Here is a 16,005-nt window from a genome sequence, read left to right on the forward strand (position 1 = left end):
TCTCTCTTCCTCTTTTTCCTTCTCTTTCTCCCTCCCCTCTCTTTCTCTCTCTCTCATTCTCTCTCTCCCTCTCTCTCTCTCCCTCTCTCTCCCTTTTCCCCTCCCTCTCTCTTTTAATTTAATCTACGTTTTTGTTCTGTTAGGGAAAATAGCCCCCCCCAAAATTGTCAAACCAGACACGATTCATTTAACAAACGCCTTGCTTATACAACCAATTGTGGTTGTAAAGTCCCAGGGCCACCCCCTCTGCCTCACACCACGTCAAGCTCTCCCCCTGCAAAGAGGCTCAGAGGCGGCCCTGGAGATACCACGCAGAGATGGTTACTACAACACCCAGCCAAACATAATTTAAGCCAAGGAAACCGGGTTTAGCTCCACCCTAACTCCCTGGGGCAGTAAGAGGAACCGACGGGAAATCACAGCCAGAACTTTCAGAATTCTATTGCTACAGGCTAGTTCCTTTCTTAGGTGTAGAACTGGTTTTTCCTGGCCTTTGCTACCTGGAAGAGTTGACAACCCTTCACAGCTGTGAGTCTCAAAACATCCTTTCCTCCCCAATGGAAAGATTGCTTCTTTTCCTGCAGATGTTTCATTACCGAACTAGTTAACATCATCAGTGCTAAGACAGAGTTTGCAGGATTTGCTCTCTGCTTATATACAAGTGACCAGCCCTCTTTGTTGATGGGAGAGATTTTGATGTTTATTTATTTATTTTATTTATTTTATTTATTTTATTTATTTTATTTATTTTATTTATTTTATTTATTTTATTTATTTTATTTATTTATTTTATTTATTTTATTTATTTTATTTATTTTATTTATTTTATTTATTTTATTTATTTTATTTATTTTATTTATTTTATTTATTTTATTTATTTTATTTATTTTATTTATTTTATTTATTTTATTTATTTTATTTATTTTATTTTATTTATTTTATTTATTTTATTTATTTTATTTTATTTTATTTTTTATTTTTTTACTTTATTATTTTATTTTATTTATTATTTATTTTGTCAAGTATGTATTATTGGCATACAAAGATATAACAATGTTTATATACATGATACTAGTGAAAGAGAGACATTAGGACAGGGGGCGGAAGGCACACTGGTGCACTTATGCACGTCCCTTACTGACCTCTTAGGAATCGGGAGAGGTCAACAGTGGAGAGTCTAAGAGTAAAGTTTTGGGGGTTAAGTGATGATACTACAGAGTCTGGTAGTGAGTTCCATGCAACAACTACTTGGTTACTAAATTCGTATTTCCTGCAGTCGAGTTTGGAGCGGTTTACTTTGAGTTTGTATGTGTTGTGTGCTTGAGTGTTGTTGTGGTTGAAGCTGAAGTAGTTGTTGACAGGAAGAACATTGTAGCAGATTATTTTATGGGTTATGATTAGGGCGTGTTGAAGGCAACTTGGTTCTAAGTTTTCTAAACCTAGGATTGTAAGTCTAGTTGTGTAGGGGATTCTGTTGCGAGTGGAGGAGTGGAGGGCTCTTCTAGTAAAGTATCTCTAGACATTTTCTAGGGTGTTTATGTCTGAAATGTGGTGTGGGTTCCAGACAGATGAGCTTTATTCAAGGATTGGTCTGGTGAAAGTTTTGTATACTCCGGTTAGTACAGTGAGATTACCGGAGCAGAAACTATGTAGAATTAGGTATCAACTATTGAAGCCTTTTTGGCGATGTTATTGCAGTGGGCTTTGGCTGGACTAGACCTCCAAATATTGAGAGGATGTGATCCATCTGGCAGGATTCCAAGAGTTGAAGTCCTCCCATCCTAAATTTGCAAAGGCTGAGACACATTGAACTCGACCTCCAAACATGGGGCCAGTGGGACCGAGCGAGCAGAATTCTGGACCACACACGATGGCTGGAGAATTCTGAAGTCCAAATCTACCATATTTTTCAGAGTATAAGATGCCCCGGAGTATAAGATGCAACTTAGTTTTGGGAGAGGAAAATAGGGGAAAGAATCTGCTTACCAGGTATTCATCTGGCTAGCGTCCTTAGTCTGCTCAGCTTCAGCACATTATTTTATCCCCTGGTTAGGGCTTTTAGAAAACTTCGTTTGGAGAGACTAACAATGAAAGAGCTTGCAAGCAAGTAAGAGCTGGGAACATCATTAGCACCTGGAAAGAAACATTTGGAGCAAGTAGAGCAATGGGGGAGGGACCTGCAAAGAGGGCTTTGAAAACATTTTACCCAGAGAGTAACAATGAAAGAGCTTGCAAGTGGGTAAGAGCTGGGAACATCGTTAGGACCTGGTTAGGGCTGGAAAGAAAGATTTTGAGCAAGTTAGACAAATGGGAAAAAACCCTGCAAAGACTTAGGGCTTGGAAAACATTCTTTGCAGAGAGTAACAAATAAAGAGCTTGCAAGCCGGAAAGAGCTGGGAATATCATTAACAGCTGGTTAGGTTGGAAAGAAACTTACTCGGCGCAAGTTAGAGCAATGAAAAAAAACTGCAGAGGCTTAGGGCTTGGAAAACATCTTCACAGAGAGCAACAATGAAAGAGCCTGCAAGGTAAGAGCTGGGAAGATTGTTAGCAGCTAGTTAGCGCTAAAAAATAAAATGCTACATTCAGTGTATAAGATGCACCCAAATTATCAGCCTCTTTTAGGGAGGCAAAAGGTGCGTCTTATACTCCGAAAAATATGGTATGTTGAATTTACCAAAGTTGAGCAACATTGGAGTGGTAAATTCAACATACATGATGGTCTACAATTTTAGGCATCTATTTTTTGCACTTGAGAAGTTGTCTGCATGGAAATGATTCCTTCAGGGCTACCCAAAGTCTCCTTCCTGATCTCAACCCATTGACCTGCTTTCCTTCCTATCTGCAGGGTTTGACCGTGCCCAGAGTGGACCATCCCATTGACCAAGCCCACCTGGAGAAGATGGTGAAAAGGGCCGTCCAGGAGTACTCCTACAAGCATTCGATAGAACCAACCGCCTACCGGCCGTACAAATATTGGGTGTGCCGCGAAGAAGGTACTCAAGTTGTCAATAACTCATTTTCTTTTCTTTAAAAAAAAAAAAATTAAATATTTACATAAAAGGACAAACACAATACAAAACATACACACATAGAAAGTTCAATGTGTACAAATCTGTGGTCAAAGCTTGAATACAAAACGATTGACACAAAGGTCAACTGTTGACTATTATTACCGACAGCCTATTTGCAACATTGTGTAACTATCCTGAATACTGTACTTATATATATATATATATATATATATATATATATATATATATATATATATATATATATATAATCCTTTTGCTATTCAATTGTTGAATTGTTAGATCTTTTAGATCTTTAGATTAATGAAGTTTGGTTTTAACAATTATTTTCTTTGACCTTTGTTTACACCGTGGCAGAGATAGTCCTCGACTTACAAATATAATTGGGACCAGGATTTCTGTTGTTAAGCAAAGCATTTGCTAAATAAGTCATGCCTAATTTTATGAGCTTTTTTTTTGCCACGGTTGTTAAGCAAATCACTGCAGTTAAGCGAATCTGGCAGTGGTTAAGTAAATCTAGTTTGATTTTGTTTGTCGGAAGACAGCTGAGAAGGTCACATAGTGAATTCTGGGAGTTGAAGTCCACCCATCTTCAAGCTTGCTGGCTGGGGAATTCTGGGAGTTGAAGTCCACAGTTCTTAAAGACCCATAGTTGTACCTACAGCTCTCTGGCCCAGCCAGATGTTGGGGGTGGCGCAGTGGTTAGAGTGCAGCACTACAGGCTCCTTCAGCTACCTGCTAGCTGTAGTTCAGCAGTTCAAATCCCACCACCAGCTCCAGGTTGACTCAGCTTTCCATCCTTCTGAGGTGGGTCAAATGAGGACCCAGATTGTTGGGGTTTGCAAGAGGCTGATTCTGTAAACCACTTAGAGAGAGCTTTAAAAGCACTAGCAACCTATATATGTCTAAATGCTATTCCTTCCTTCCTTCTTTTTTCCTTCCTTCTTTCCTTCCTTTCTTCCTTGCTGTTGTGAGCCGCCCCAAGTCTACAGAGAGAGGTGGCATACAAGTCTAATAAATTATTATTATTATTATTATTATTATTATTATTATTATTATTATTATGTCAGTACAACACAGCAAACGAGATCACTATGCTGGATTTCGTATTTCATCACCAGTCGGGCGCTTCCCAAGCACCTAGGACTGCGTGATGTAGCGAATTATGTTTGCCAATCCCAGTAAAGCAGCCTTTTGCAATTGACAGATGGAGATTTTGTCAATTCCTATGGTTTTCAAATGTCCGCTGAGATCCTTTGGTACTGCGCCCAGCGTGCCAAGGACCACTGGGACCACTTTCACTGGCTTATGCCAGAGTTGTTGCAGCTCGATTTTTAGATCTCCGTATTTCACTAATTTCTCTAGCTGCTTCTCCTCAATTCTGCTGTCTCCTGGGATTGCGATGTTGATGATCCATACTTTCTTTTTCTCCACGATCACAATGTCTGGTGTGTTATACTTCAGAATTTGGTCAGTCTGAAGTCGGTAGTAGTTTTGCTTGTTCATTCTCTACCACTTTTTCGGGCTTATGATCCTACCAGTTCTTTGCCACTGGTAAATGGTCGTTCCGGCACAAGTTCCAGTGGATCATCTGTGCCACAGCATCATGTCTATGATTGTAGTCAGTCTGTGCGATCTTTTTGCAGCAGCTGAGTATGTGATCAATTGTTTCATCTGTTTCTTTACAGAGTCTGCACTTTGGATCGTCTGTTGATTTTTCAATTCTGGCTTTGACAGCATTTGTTCTAATGGCCTGTTCTTGTGCCGCCAGTATTAGTCCTTCTGTCTCCTTTTTGAGTGTTCCACTTGTAAGCAATGACCAGGTCTTTTCTTTATCCACTTCGCCTTCAATCTTCTCCAAGAATTGGCCATGCAATGCTTTGTTCCGCCAACTCTCCATACGACATTGAGTTACATTTTTTCTGTACTGATCCTTAGTTTGCTTCACCTTGAGAAGCTTCCTATTGTTGACCTCCATCAACGCTGACTCTTTGCTCCCCTTCACATAGTCAGCTAATGTATGCTTCTCTTCTTCTACTGTCTGCTTCACTTGCAAAAGTCCTCTGCCACTTATTTTCCTTGGAAAAAACAGCCTGTCAATGTCACTGCGGGGGTGTAGAGCATGATGGATCAATTATTATTATTATTATTATTATTATTATTATTATTATTATTATTATTATTATTATTATTCCTTCCTTCCTTCCTTCCTTCCTTCCTTGCTGTTGTGAGCTGCCCCAAGTCTTCAGAGAGGGACAGCATACAAGTCTAATAAATTATTATTATTATTATTATTATCATCATCATCATTATTCCTTCCTTCCTTCCTTCCTTTTCCAAGAGCAGGGGTGGCACAGTGGTTAGAGTACAGCACTGCAGACTCCTTCAGCTAACTGCTAGCTGTAGTTCAGCAGTTCAAATCTCACCACTCAACCTTCCATCTTTCCAAGGTGGGTCAAACGAGGACCCAGATTGTTGGGGGCAAGAGGCTGACTTTGTAAATCGCTTAGAGAGGGATGTGAAAGCACTATGAAGCGGTATATAAATCTAAAGGCTAAATGCTATTCCCTTGTGAGAATTTGCAGCTAAGAAGAAGTTCTCGGTGGGTTTGCCATCCCTAATAAATTTGGAGAATTTTCAGGAATAAGCAAAGTTCTAGGCAGGTTCTATTCTTGTAGCAATTAATGAATGCTGAGTCACCCAACTCGGAGACGTGGTGCGATGAAGCCGCTCGATCCCAGCCTGTTCTAATTGCGGCTGACATTTCAAAGTCTGTTGGTCAGAAAACATGCGGGGGCGATCTCCCTCTACTTTTAGCCGCCCAAAGATGGAAAGAAACTGCCGCTTTAGCTGAGAAAGCAGAAGGAAGAGCACATAACGAGCACTGTTGAACTTACAAGGATTCATTTAGTGACTGTTTGGAGTTCACCACTGAAAAAAAGCCAGATTCACTTAACGACCATATTACTAACTCAACAATTTATTATTTATTTATTTTTATTTGTTTGTTTTGTCAAGTACAGTAGAGTGTGCAGGATTTTCTCCCTGCTTATATACAAGTGACTAGCCCTCTTTGTTGATGGGAGTGTTTTTGATGTTCATTTATTTATTTTATTTTACTTTACTTTATTATTTTATTTTATTTATTATTTATTTTGTCAAGTACATATTGATGGTATAAAAATAATAATAATAATAATAATAATAATAATAATATAATTATAATAATAATAAATTTATTAGATTTGTATGCCGCCCCTCTCTGAAGACTTAAAGATATAACAATGTTTATATACATGATGCTAGTAAAAGAGAGACATGAGGACAGGGGATGGAAGGCACACTGGTGCACTTATGCAGGCCCCTTACTGACCTCTTAGGAATCAGGAGAGGTCAACATTGGATAGTCTAAGGGTAAAGTTTGGGGAGTTTGATGATGATACTACAGTCAGGTAGCAAGTTCCATGCATCAACTACTTGATTACTAAAGTCGTATTTCTTGCAGTCGAGTTTAGAGCGGTTTACTTTGAGTTTGTATCTGTTGTGTGCTCGTGTGTTGTTGTGGTTCAAGCTGAAGTAGTCGTTGACAGGAAGGACGTTGTAGCAGATGATCTTATGGGCTATGCTTAGGTCGTGTTTAAGATGAGCCGCTCCGAGTCTTCGGAGAGGGGCGGCATACAAGTCTAATAAATTGTTGTTGTTGTGATTATGATAATGATGATGATGATGATGACGACGACAACGTAGTTCTAAGCTTTCTAAACCTAGGATTGTGAGCCTAGTTGTGTAGGGTATTCTGTTACGAGTGGAGGAGTGGAGGACTCTTCTAGTAAAGTATCTCTGGACAGTTTCTAGAGTGTTTATGTCCGAAATGCGGTGTGGGTTCCAGACAGATTAGTTGTATTTGAGGATTGGTCTGGTGAAAGTTTTATATGCTGTGGATAGTAGTGTGAGATTGCAGTGATTCACTTAACAACTTTGGCCAAGAAAGCTCATAAGCAGGTTCAAACTCTCTTGACAACCATCTCACAGCAACTAAGAGAACAACAGAGTTGGATAGAATTATTGTTATAGAAATGTGCAGGTTAATAGATTTATTATAGAAATGTGCAAATTAATAGATTTAAACTCAATGTCAACCGCTCCAAACTTGACTGCAAAAAATATGACTTCGGCAATAGAGTAATCAATGCCTGGGTGGGCATACACACATCCGCTTTCGGCACCCAAGGGGAAAAAGGTTCACTGGTCTATGTACTGAGTTGGGTGGCCAATAACTTTAGCAACAAACGAATAAATAATTTGCCCCTGCTGTTGTGGTTGGCTCACGGCCAACTCCTCTGGCCACTTTCTTGACAAATGTCTCTTTTTCTGTGATGTACGCTGAGAGCATCTGCACCAAGACAAATTCATTGTGTGTCCAATCACACTTGAGCAAGAAAGAATTCCATTCCATTCTATTCTATTCCATTCCATTCCATTCTATTCTATTCCATTCCATTCCATTCTATTCTATTCCATTCCATTCCATTCCATTCCATTCTATTCTAGCAAAGATGTTTCCTAACATGTCTCCAAATTGATGGAAATGTAAGCGAGAAATAGGTTCTTTCTATCACCAGTGGTGGACGTGCCAGAAAACTAAGTCATATTGGAATACCATAGAAAAGTGGATAAAAGAAATTACTTTACAGGACATAAAGAAAACGCCAGAATTTTTTTTACTAGGTATAATGAACCAAAAATATAAAAAGGATATTTTTTTCTTAATTATTCATATCCTGACAGCAGCTAGGATAGTATTGGCACAAAATTGGAAGGGAGGAGACATTCCCAAGGAAGATGAGGTAATAAGAAAAATTATAGAGAGTGTGCTGAAATGGACATGATGACGAGGCGGTTAAACAATCATGAAGAATCAGAATTTTATGATATTTGGAACAAATTGTATATATGGTTAAATAAAAGGGAAAAAACTAAATTTAAATGACTTGAAAGTATGTATAGATATTAGAAATAGTTTTATTTTGTTAAACTTATAGGTAATAATTATATAAAAACAAAAATTCTTCTTTTCATTTGAATTATTATATTGATTTCATAAGTTATTAGTGAATTCTTTTTCTGTACTAGAAAGACTTCTAAAATAAGTGGGGTAATTGCAACCCCAAATTGATGTTAAATGTATGTATGTCTTGTTGGTCTTTTTTATGGAAATTTTTTTTAAAAAAAAGAATTCCATTCTATTCTATTCCATTCCATTCCATTCCATTCTATTCTATTCACTGATTTTGACTCACTGGAGCCGGGGCTGTCAGATCAAAGAAGACCTATCTGGCTTACTGAAGAGTGAGACAGTGAAGGGGACAGAGAGGTTGATGTAAAAGGTGAGGCAGAGAGACCTGCAGAGAATAGAATAGAATTCTTTTATTGGCCAAGTGTGATTGGACACACAAGGGATTTGTCTTTGGTGCAGATGCTCTCAGCATACATAAAAGAAAAAGAGACATTTGTCAAGAATCGTGGTGCAACACTTAATGATTGTCATAGGGGTCAAATAAGCAATGAAGAAACAGTCAATATTAATAAAAATCTTAGGATACAAGCAACAAGTGACAGTCATATAGTCCTAAGTGGGAGGAAAAGGATGATAGGAATGATGAGAAAAACTAGTAGAAATAGAAGTGCAGACTTAGTAAATAGTTTGACAGTGTTGAGGAAATTATTTGTTTAGTAGAGTGATGGTGTTCGGGGGGAAACTGTTCTTGTGTCTAGTTGTCTTGGTGTGCAGGGCTCTGTAGCAACGTTTTGAGGGTAGGAGTTGAAACAGTTTATGTCCAGGATGCGAGGGGTCAGTCAATATTTTCCCCGCCCTCTTTTGACTCGTGCAGTATCCAGGTCCTCAATGGAAGGCAGGTTGGCATCCATTGTTTTTTCTGCAGTTTTGATTCTCCCCTGAAGTCTGTGTCGGTCCTGTTGGGTTGCAGAACCGAACCAGACAGTGATAGAGGTGCACATGACAGACTCAATGATTCCTCTGTAGAACTGGATCAGCAGCTCCTTGGGCAGTTTGAGCTTCCTGTGTTGGCACAGAAAGAACATTCTTGGTTGGTGCTTTTTTGATGACATTTTTTATTTCAATTGACTATTTTAGGTCTTGAGATATGATAGAACCTAGAAATTTGAAGGTCTCTTCTGGTGATACTGTGTTGTCTAGTATTGTGAGAAGTGGAAGGGTGGAAGGGTTTCTCCTAAAGTCTACCACCATTTCTACAGTTTTGAGTGTGGTCAGTTCTAGATTGTTCCTGTCACACCACAAGGATAGTTGTTCAACTTTCCGTCTGTATGCGGATTCATCATAGTCTCGAATGAGTCCGATCACTGTTGTATCATCTGCAAACTTCAGTAGTTTAACAGATGGATCGTTTGAGATGCAGTCATTAGTGTATAGAGAGAAGAGAAGTGATGAGAGTACACAGCCTTGGGGGGCCCTGTAGGGTCTTCAGTCAGAACCTCCTCTGAGTCAGATGAGGAAGGGGTGGTGGATCCCATCCTAAATGTCTGGGTCCGTAGAATGCTGGGATGCCAGGAGCAGCTGCGCAGATGCAGACGGTGATTCTAAGTCACAGCTGTCAGTATCAAGGACGCTACAGCAGGGTTAAAAAGGGAAAGGCTTTCAGAAGGCGGTGTAGGAATTTATTGTTCAGATTTGAAAGAGAGACTTTGACGGTTTGTGATTTAGTTTTTCCTTTGGACATCTTTGGAATTCTGACACTCAAGCCGAGTGAGTAATTGGCTGAAGTAAGCCAGAGAGACTTTTGTTGTTACCGGCTTGAGCCATTAACCCTGACCCTTGGGCTCATAAACCAGCATTCCTTTTGCAGTCGCTGAGGCTTTCAGCCCATTTTGTCCATAAAGAAACCTTTGCTTTTTGCAAACTTCTCTGTGTGTGTGTTTGTATAATTGTCTTGTTTGGATGGCCAGCTGGCCAGGCAGAACACCTGCCTTCAAGACCTTGGGTGCCACCCCACTACCGACCCCATCCTGGGGTCTCCTGCTTCCACCCCACCCCACCTCCCTTTCCTGAAATCCCTCCTTTCTCTCCCAAACATAGAAAAATACAACCCGGTGTTCGTTGGCAATGACAGATACGCAACGTGGAGGACAGGACCGTACAACAGCGCGTCATGGAATCGATACACCACGTACTTGCCACGGATTCCCAGGGTAAGCCACACTCACAACAGGGCTGGTTTACTCCAGGAGTGGGGAAGAGGTTAAGAAACTATTGGGGCTATAAGGGGGAGTCATAGCCTGCGGGATGGAGATGCAACGCATAGGAAATCTCCCCATCTTTAAGCGTAGCTCCAGGTGTCCCAAAGGAGTTTTCTTCAAGGGTCAACTGGACTTTCTGGTTTTTCTTTGAAGACATTTTGCTTCTCCTCTGAGAAGCTTCTTGTTGCGGCCTATTTGCATCCTGCACCATTAGTCATGGACCCAGAGGATGCCAAGCCAGCAGAGATGAGATACAGGCATCTTGTGTTCCTGGCACCTGAGACTGACAGCGAAGAGGACATGGTGTCAGAGGCTGAAGAGCAGCCGGGGCCTTCTGCACCTCCTGAGATGAGTGACTCAGGAGAAGAGGAGGAGCCTCTTCTGGATGCTAGGGTTCACAGGGCCTCTAGGAGGCAGGAGCGGTTACTCAGGAGGAGGTTTACTCATGAGTAGCACTGCTGAATACTGGGCAATGTCCTCAAACTATACTGTTCAAAAAAATAAACAAAGGGAACACTTAAACAACACAATATAACTCCAAGTAAATCAAACTTCTGTGAAATCAAACTGTCCACTTAGGAAGCAACACTGATTGACAACCAATTTGTTGTCAGCACATTCAACTTTGTAGAGAACAAAGTATTCAATGAGAATATTTCATTCAATCAGATCTAGAATGTGTTCTTTGAGTGTTCCCTTTATTTTTTTGAGCAGTGTATTTAAAATGGGTTCATGTGTCACTCCGGTGCAGAGAACAATGCCATTCATCGTAGATATTCAGTTTCCGTTCCTGATGTTCGGCTTGTGTTTTTAAAAGGACATTTTTAACTTTCTTGATGAGCTTCAGGCTTCCAGCCAAATATTGTAAGTTGATGATAAGAAAACCTACTGCAATCCACTAATTAATTGTAGTATTTATCTATTTCTGGGACTCTGGCCAGCTGCTAAGACTTTGATAATTCAGTGCAGTAAAGCTTTTAATTTAATTTATTTGCAAAAAGACTCAACTGCATAAAGATTTTGTACATAGTAAATGTTTTATTAGTTAATTGGGTGGTGTGCATCTGATTCTTGGGGGGCTCGGTGTTGGGACAGAACAGTTTCCCAATCTTGGCAACTTCAAGATATGTGGACCTCCGCTCCCAGAATTCCTCAGCCAGCAATTCTGGGAGTTAAAGTCCAGACATCTTAAAGTTGTTCATCCCACACAACCTGACTAAGACGCTGTTGACACTGCCCAGTCAGAGTCCAGGTCTGTCCGAATCTGAGTGACTTTATCCACAATAAACTGGTTAAACTCCTCAACTCTACCCTGTAAGGGATCGTCCACTCAAGCCGTATCACCATAAACAGAGCAGGTCAACCTAAACAGGGCGGCTGGGTGAGATTCCGCAGATGCCACTAGATAAGTCCTTATTACCTCCCTACATTTGAGGAGTGGGTTGTGCAATTTCTAATGACATCACATTTTTAAAAGGGAATGAGCTGACTGGGGAAAGCTCTCTACATGGGGCTACCTTTGAAAAGTGTTTGGAAACTTCAGATCGTAAAGAATGTAGCTGTGAGAGCAATCGTGGGCTTTCCCAGATATGCCCATGTCTCGTCAACACTCCGCGGCTTGCACTGGCTGCCAAACAGTTTCCGATCACAATTCAAAGTGTTGGTTATGACCTATAAAACCCTTCATGGCACCGGACCAAAATACCTTCCGGACCGCCTGCTGCCGCACAAATCCCAGCAACCGATTAGGTCCCACAGAGTTGGCCTCCTCCGGGTCCTGTCGACAAAACAATGCCGTCTGGCGGGACCAAGGGGAACAGCCTTCTTTGTGGCGGCTCCGGCCCTCTGGAATCAACTGCCCCGGAGATTAAGATTGCCCCCACCCTTCTTGCCTTTCATTAACTCTTGAAAACCTACCTATGTTGCCAGGCATAGGGACATTGATATACCCCTTAGCTGTCTTGGTTTATGTATGGTTTGTTTGGGTTGTATGATTATTTTTTAATAAGGGTTTTTAAAACTGTTTTAATATTGGATTTGTATATGATGTATTGCCTGTTATGCTGGATTTCGTATTTCATCACCAGTTGGGTGCTTCCCAAGCACCTAGGACTGCGTGATGTAGTGGCGAATTATGTCATATGTTATGTAATAATAATAATAATAATAATAATAATAATAATAATAATAATAATAATAATTCTGGGAGCTGAGGTCCACCCATCTTAAAGTTGTTGAGATTGACAAACCCTGACCTAAAATGAAGGCAGGGCTCCATCCTGAATCTTTTCAGGTTCTCCACCCGTCTTCTTCCCAGCAGAAACGGACTGACCTGTTTCCCTTTTGCTTTCCAGGTGGACGGCATGGACGCCATTCTACGCGGGATGCCCATGCAGTACCCTCCGAAACCTGAGCGACTCAACAATTACGGTACCTGGAGCTTCCCTCCTTCGCCCCAAAGTGGGCATGAGACAGGGATCCCGTCTGGGCTACAAAGGGAACTTGGTGCTCTCTGAGATGGGGCTTTGTCTTGCAGAAGTTTCATGACCCAACTAGGGAACATCATCAGTGCCAAAAGGGAGTGGGGTTTGCTCTCTGATTATATATGCCAGGCCCTTCTAAGCAGCAATGATGTTACCAAGGTAGGTAATGAAAAGTCTGGAAGCAAAGAGCCAAACTCTGGGAGCACCAAGGACCCCACAGTTTTCCCCATCCTCTTCCTCCTTCTCCCCCTCCTCCTTTTCCACCACCCTCCTTCCCTTGTAGCACTGATGATGTTGCCTAGTTGGATAATGAAACGTCTGCAAGGAAATCAACAAGCTCAGAGAGCACGAAGGACCCCTCAGTCCTTTCCTCTTCTTCTTCCTCTTCCTCCTCCTCCTCCTCCTCTTCCTCTCCCTCCTCTTCCCCCTCTGCCTCATCTCCCTCCATCTCTACCACCTCCTCCTCTTCAACCTCTTCCTCTCCCTCCCCTCATCTTCATCTCTTCTTCCTCCCTCCTCCTCTTCCTCTCCCTGCCCTTTCCCCTCCTCCCTGTCTCCCTCCATCTTCATCTCTTCTTCCTCCCTCCCTCCTCCTCCTCCTCTCCCTCCTCTTCCCTCTGCCCCGCCTCCCTCCATCTCTACCACCTCCTCCTCCTCTTCCTCCTCTTTCTCTCCCTGCCCTTTCCCCTCCTCCCTGTCTCCCTCCATCTTCATCTCTTCTTCTTCCCTCCCTCCTCCTCCTCTTCCTCTCCCTCCCCTTTCCCCTCCTCCCTGTCTCCCTCCATCTCTTTTACCACCTCCTCTTGCTCCTCCTCCTCCTCCTCTTCTTTTTCAACCCTGAACTATAAATATTCTCCTTTATTGGTAATCTGAAAACATTGTTGTGAAACCTTGAGCCTCCATGGTTGCCATCACTTCCTGTGGAGTAAATTAGGGGACAGGAGACTCAAATGTATGAAGAATTAGTTGCGTCTAGTTGAGAAAAAGAAGGCCTAGGGGTGACATGATTAGTAATCTTTTAATACTTGAAGGGATGCCCCAAATTAGAGAGGGGGGTCAACTTATTCTCGAAAGCATGTGAGGGTAGAACAAGAAGCAATGGGTGGAAACTAAACAAGGAGAGAAACAACCTGAAATTAAGGACAGAATTCCTAACAATGAGAACAATCAATCAGTGGAACAGCTTGCCACCAGAAGTTTTGGGGGCTCCATCATCGAAGGCTTTTAAAAGACTGGACTCTTCTTAAAAATCTCCAGCGATGATGAAGCGTCCACACCTTCTGGTGGCAATCGGTTTCACTGGTTAATTGTCCTCGCTGCTAGGAACTTTCTCCTTAATTCCATGTTGCCTCTTGAATCCACCGAGGTTGGCCTTGAACCCACTACCAGTGGACCGAACTTCTCTCGGGTCTGTCCTCTAGCCGTCCTCTCTCTCTGACCTCTTTCCTCCAGAACGGGAAGTGGTGGTCAACATGTTGAATAGCTTGTCTCGAAAGCAGCTTCCGTACATCCAGCATCAATACTCCATCCCGGGACGGATGCCCTACCAAGGGTACTACAGCCCCTGCACCGGCCGCCACTACTGCTTGCGTGGCATGGACTACTACGTGGACGGAGCCCCCAGCACCGAGAGGCAGATCAGCCAGCTAGTTGAGAAGATTGTAAGGTTCGGAGGGTTCGGTTCTGCAGCCCCTCTTCCTCCAACTCCTCCTGGGGGGCTCAGGGTGGGGGGCGGTCTAAGGGGCTCAGACAGAACAGTGGGCAGTTTGCTACTGATTCAGGAATGGGAACATGTGAGAAGGGCACACATGCTTCTGCGCATGTGCAGAGCGTTTTTGATGATGTCCAGGTGGGTGGGTGGACACTAAATTATTCCGGGTAGTGAAAAGTGAAACTGATTGTCGGGAGCTCCAGAAGGATCTCTCGAAATTGAGTGAGTGGGCAAAAAAGTGGCAAATGCATTTTAACCTAAACAAGTGCAAAGTTATGCACATCGGGACAAAGAACCCCAATTATACTTACCAACTGAGGGGGACCAAGCTTTCTGAGACAACCCAAGAAAGGGACCTAGGGGTTTTGGTGGACAGCTCAATGAAGATGTCAACCCAGTGCGCAGCAGCAGTAAAAAAAGCAAATTCCATGCTTGGCCTGATTAGGAAGGGAATTGAAAATAAGCCAGTAAGTGTTGTATTGCCTCTGTACAAATCGATGGTGAGACCACACTTGGAGTCCTGTGTACAGTTCTGGTCACCATATCTCAGGAAGGATAGAATGGGTCTGGAAAGGGGGCAAAAAAGGGCAACAAGAATGATCAAGGGAATGGAGCCCCTCCCTTATGAAACCAGGTTGCAAGGCCTTTGTCTCTTCAGCCTTGAAAGATGACGGCGTTTAAGGGGTGACTTGATGGAAGTGTATAAAATCATACATGGGATAGAAAAGGTGGATAGAGAAAAATTCTTTCCTCTATCACACCATACTAGGACGAGGGGCCCCTCCCTAAAGCTCACAGGTCAGAAAGTGAGGACAAATCAAGGGAAATATTTCTTCACCCAGAGGGTCCTTGGTTGGTGGAATTCCCTTCCAGAAGCGGTCGTGACAGCTGTCAGGCTGCATAGCTTCAAGGCAGGATGAGACAGATTCAGGGATGCCAAGTGTATCATAGGTGCTGGCCTAGAGCACCAGCCCTCTGGGTCTTCTTCCTTCAGAATTATCTTTCCCACTGCCTGAAAATGTTCTCACTAACAGTGGAGGTCACTATTGTCCTTCCATTGACAGAAGGGGAGGAGATTGCTGCTACCAAAAGCCCTGGTTTCAAATAGCCGGTTCTTCTCTGGGAAGAACTTGAGGGGTGGGGGGAGCAGGAGGAGGAGGAGGAGGAGTTGTGCATTGAATCTTCTCAGCTACTTCATGAGCAAAATTTGTAAAATGATTTTATAGTAATGGTTACAGTTTTCATCTCCACATGTTCATTGATCCATTCAAGGTTTTAGGAGAATGTCCATGTAGAAAGAATGGAATGGAATGGAATAGAATAGAATAGAATAGAAGATGGGATGGAATAGAATAGAATAGAAGATGGGATGGGATGGAATAGAAGAATAGAGAATAGAGTAGAGTAGAATAGAATAGAATAGAATTCTTTTTAAAGATCAATAATCAAGCATTTCATTTGTATTAACTGAGACATTGCACTATTGATTGATTCAAGGTGGTTA

At 42.1% G+C, this 16,005-nt stretch overlaps 1 protein-coding gene across 2 annotated transcripts in view; it reads left to right on the forward strand.

The window, feature by feature from the left end:
* The first annotated feature begins 374 nt into the window (after positions 1 to 374).
* SPMIP6 (sperm microtubule inner protein 6) overlaps positions 375 to 16,005 on the forward strand; it is a 21,143-nt gene continuing 5,512 nt past the window's right edge. Inside the window, exons 1-5 of one of the 2 annotated variants that reach the window (XM_070743634.1) lie at positions 375 to 528; positions 2,849 to 2,996; positions 10,147 to 10,259; positions 12,662 to 12,737; positions 14,243 to 14,456. In XM_070743634.1, the coding sequence (XP_070599735.1) occupies positions 2,903 to 2,996; positions 10,147 to 10,259; positions 12,662 to 12,737; positions 14,243 to 14,456 (497 nt within the window). In that variant the 5' untranslated portion in view covers positions 375 to 528; positions 2,849 to 2,902. The remainder of the gene's footprint in view (positions 529 to 2,848; positions 2,997 to 10,146; positions 10,260 to 12,661; positions 12,738 to 14,242; positions 14,457 to 16,005) is intronic. The other variant, XM_070743635.1, reaches the window with a different exon arrangement.

The sequence above is a fragment of the Erythrolamprus reginae genome, chromosome 2 (assembly GCF_031021105.1).
Source record: "Erythrolamprus reginae isolate rEryReg1 chromosome 2, rEryReg1.hap1, whole genome shotgun sequence".
Taxonomy (NCBI): domain Eukaryota; kingdom Metazoa; phylum Chordata; class Lepidosauria; order Squamata; family Dipsadidae; genus Erythrolamprus; species Erythrolamprus reginae.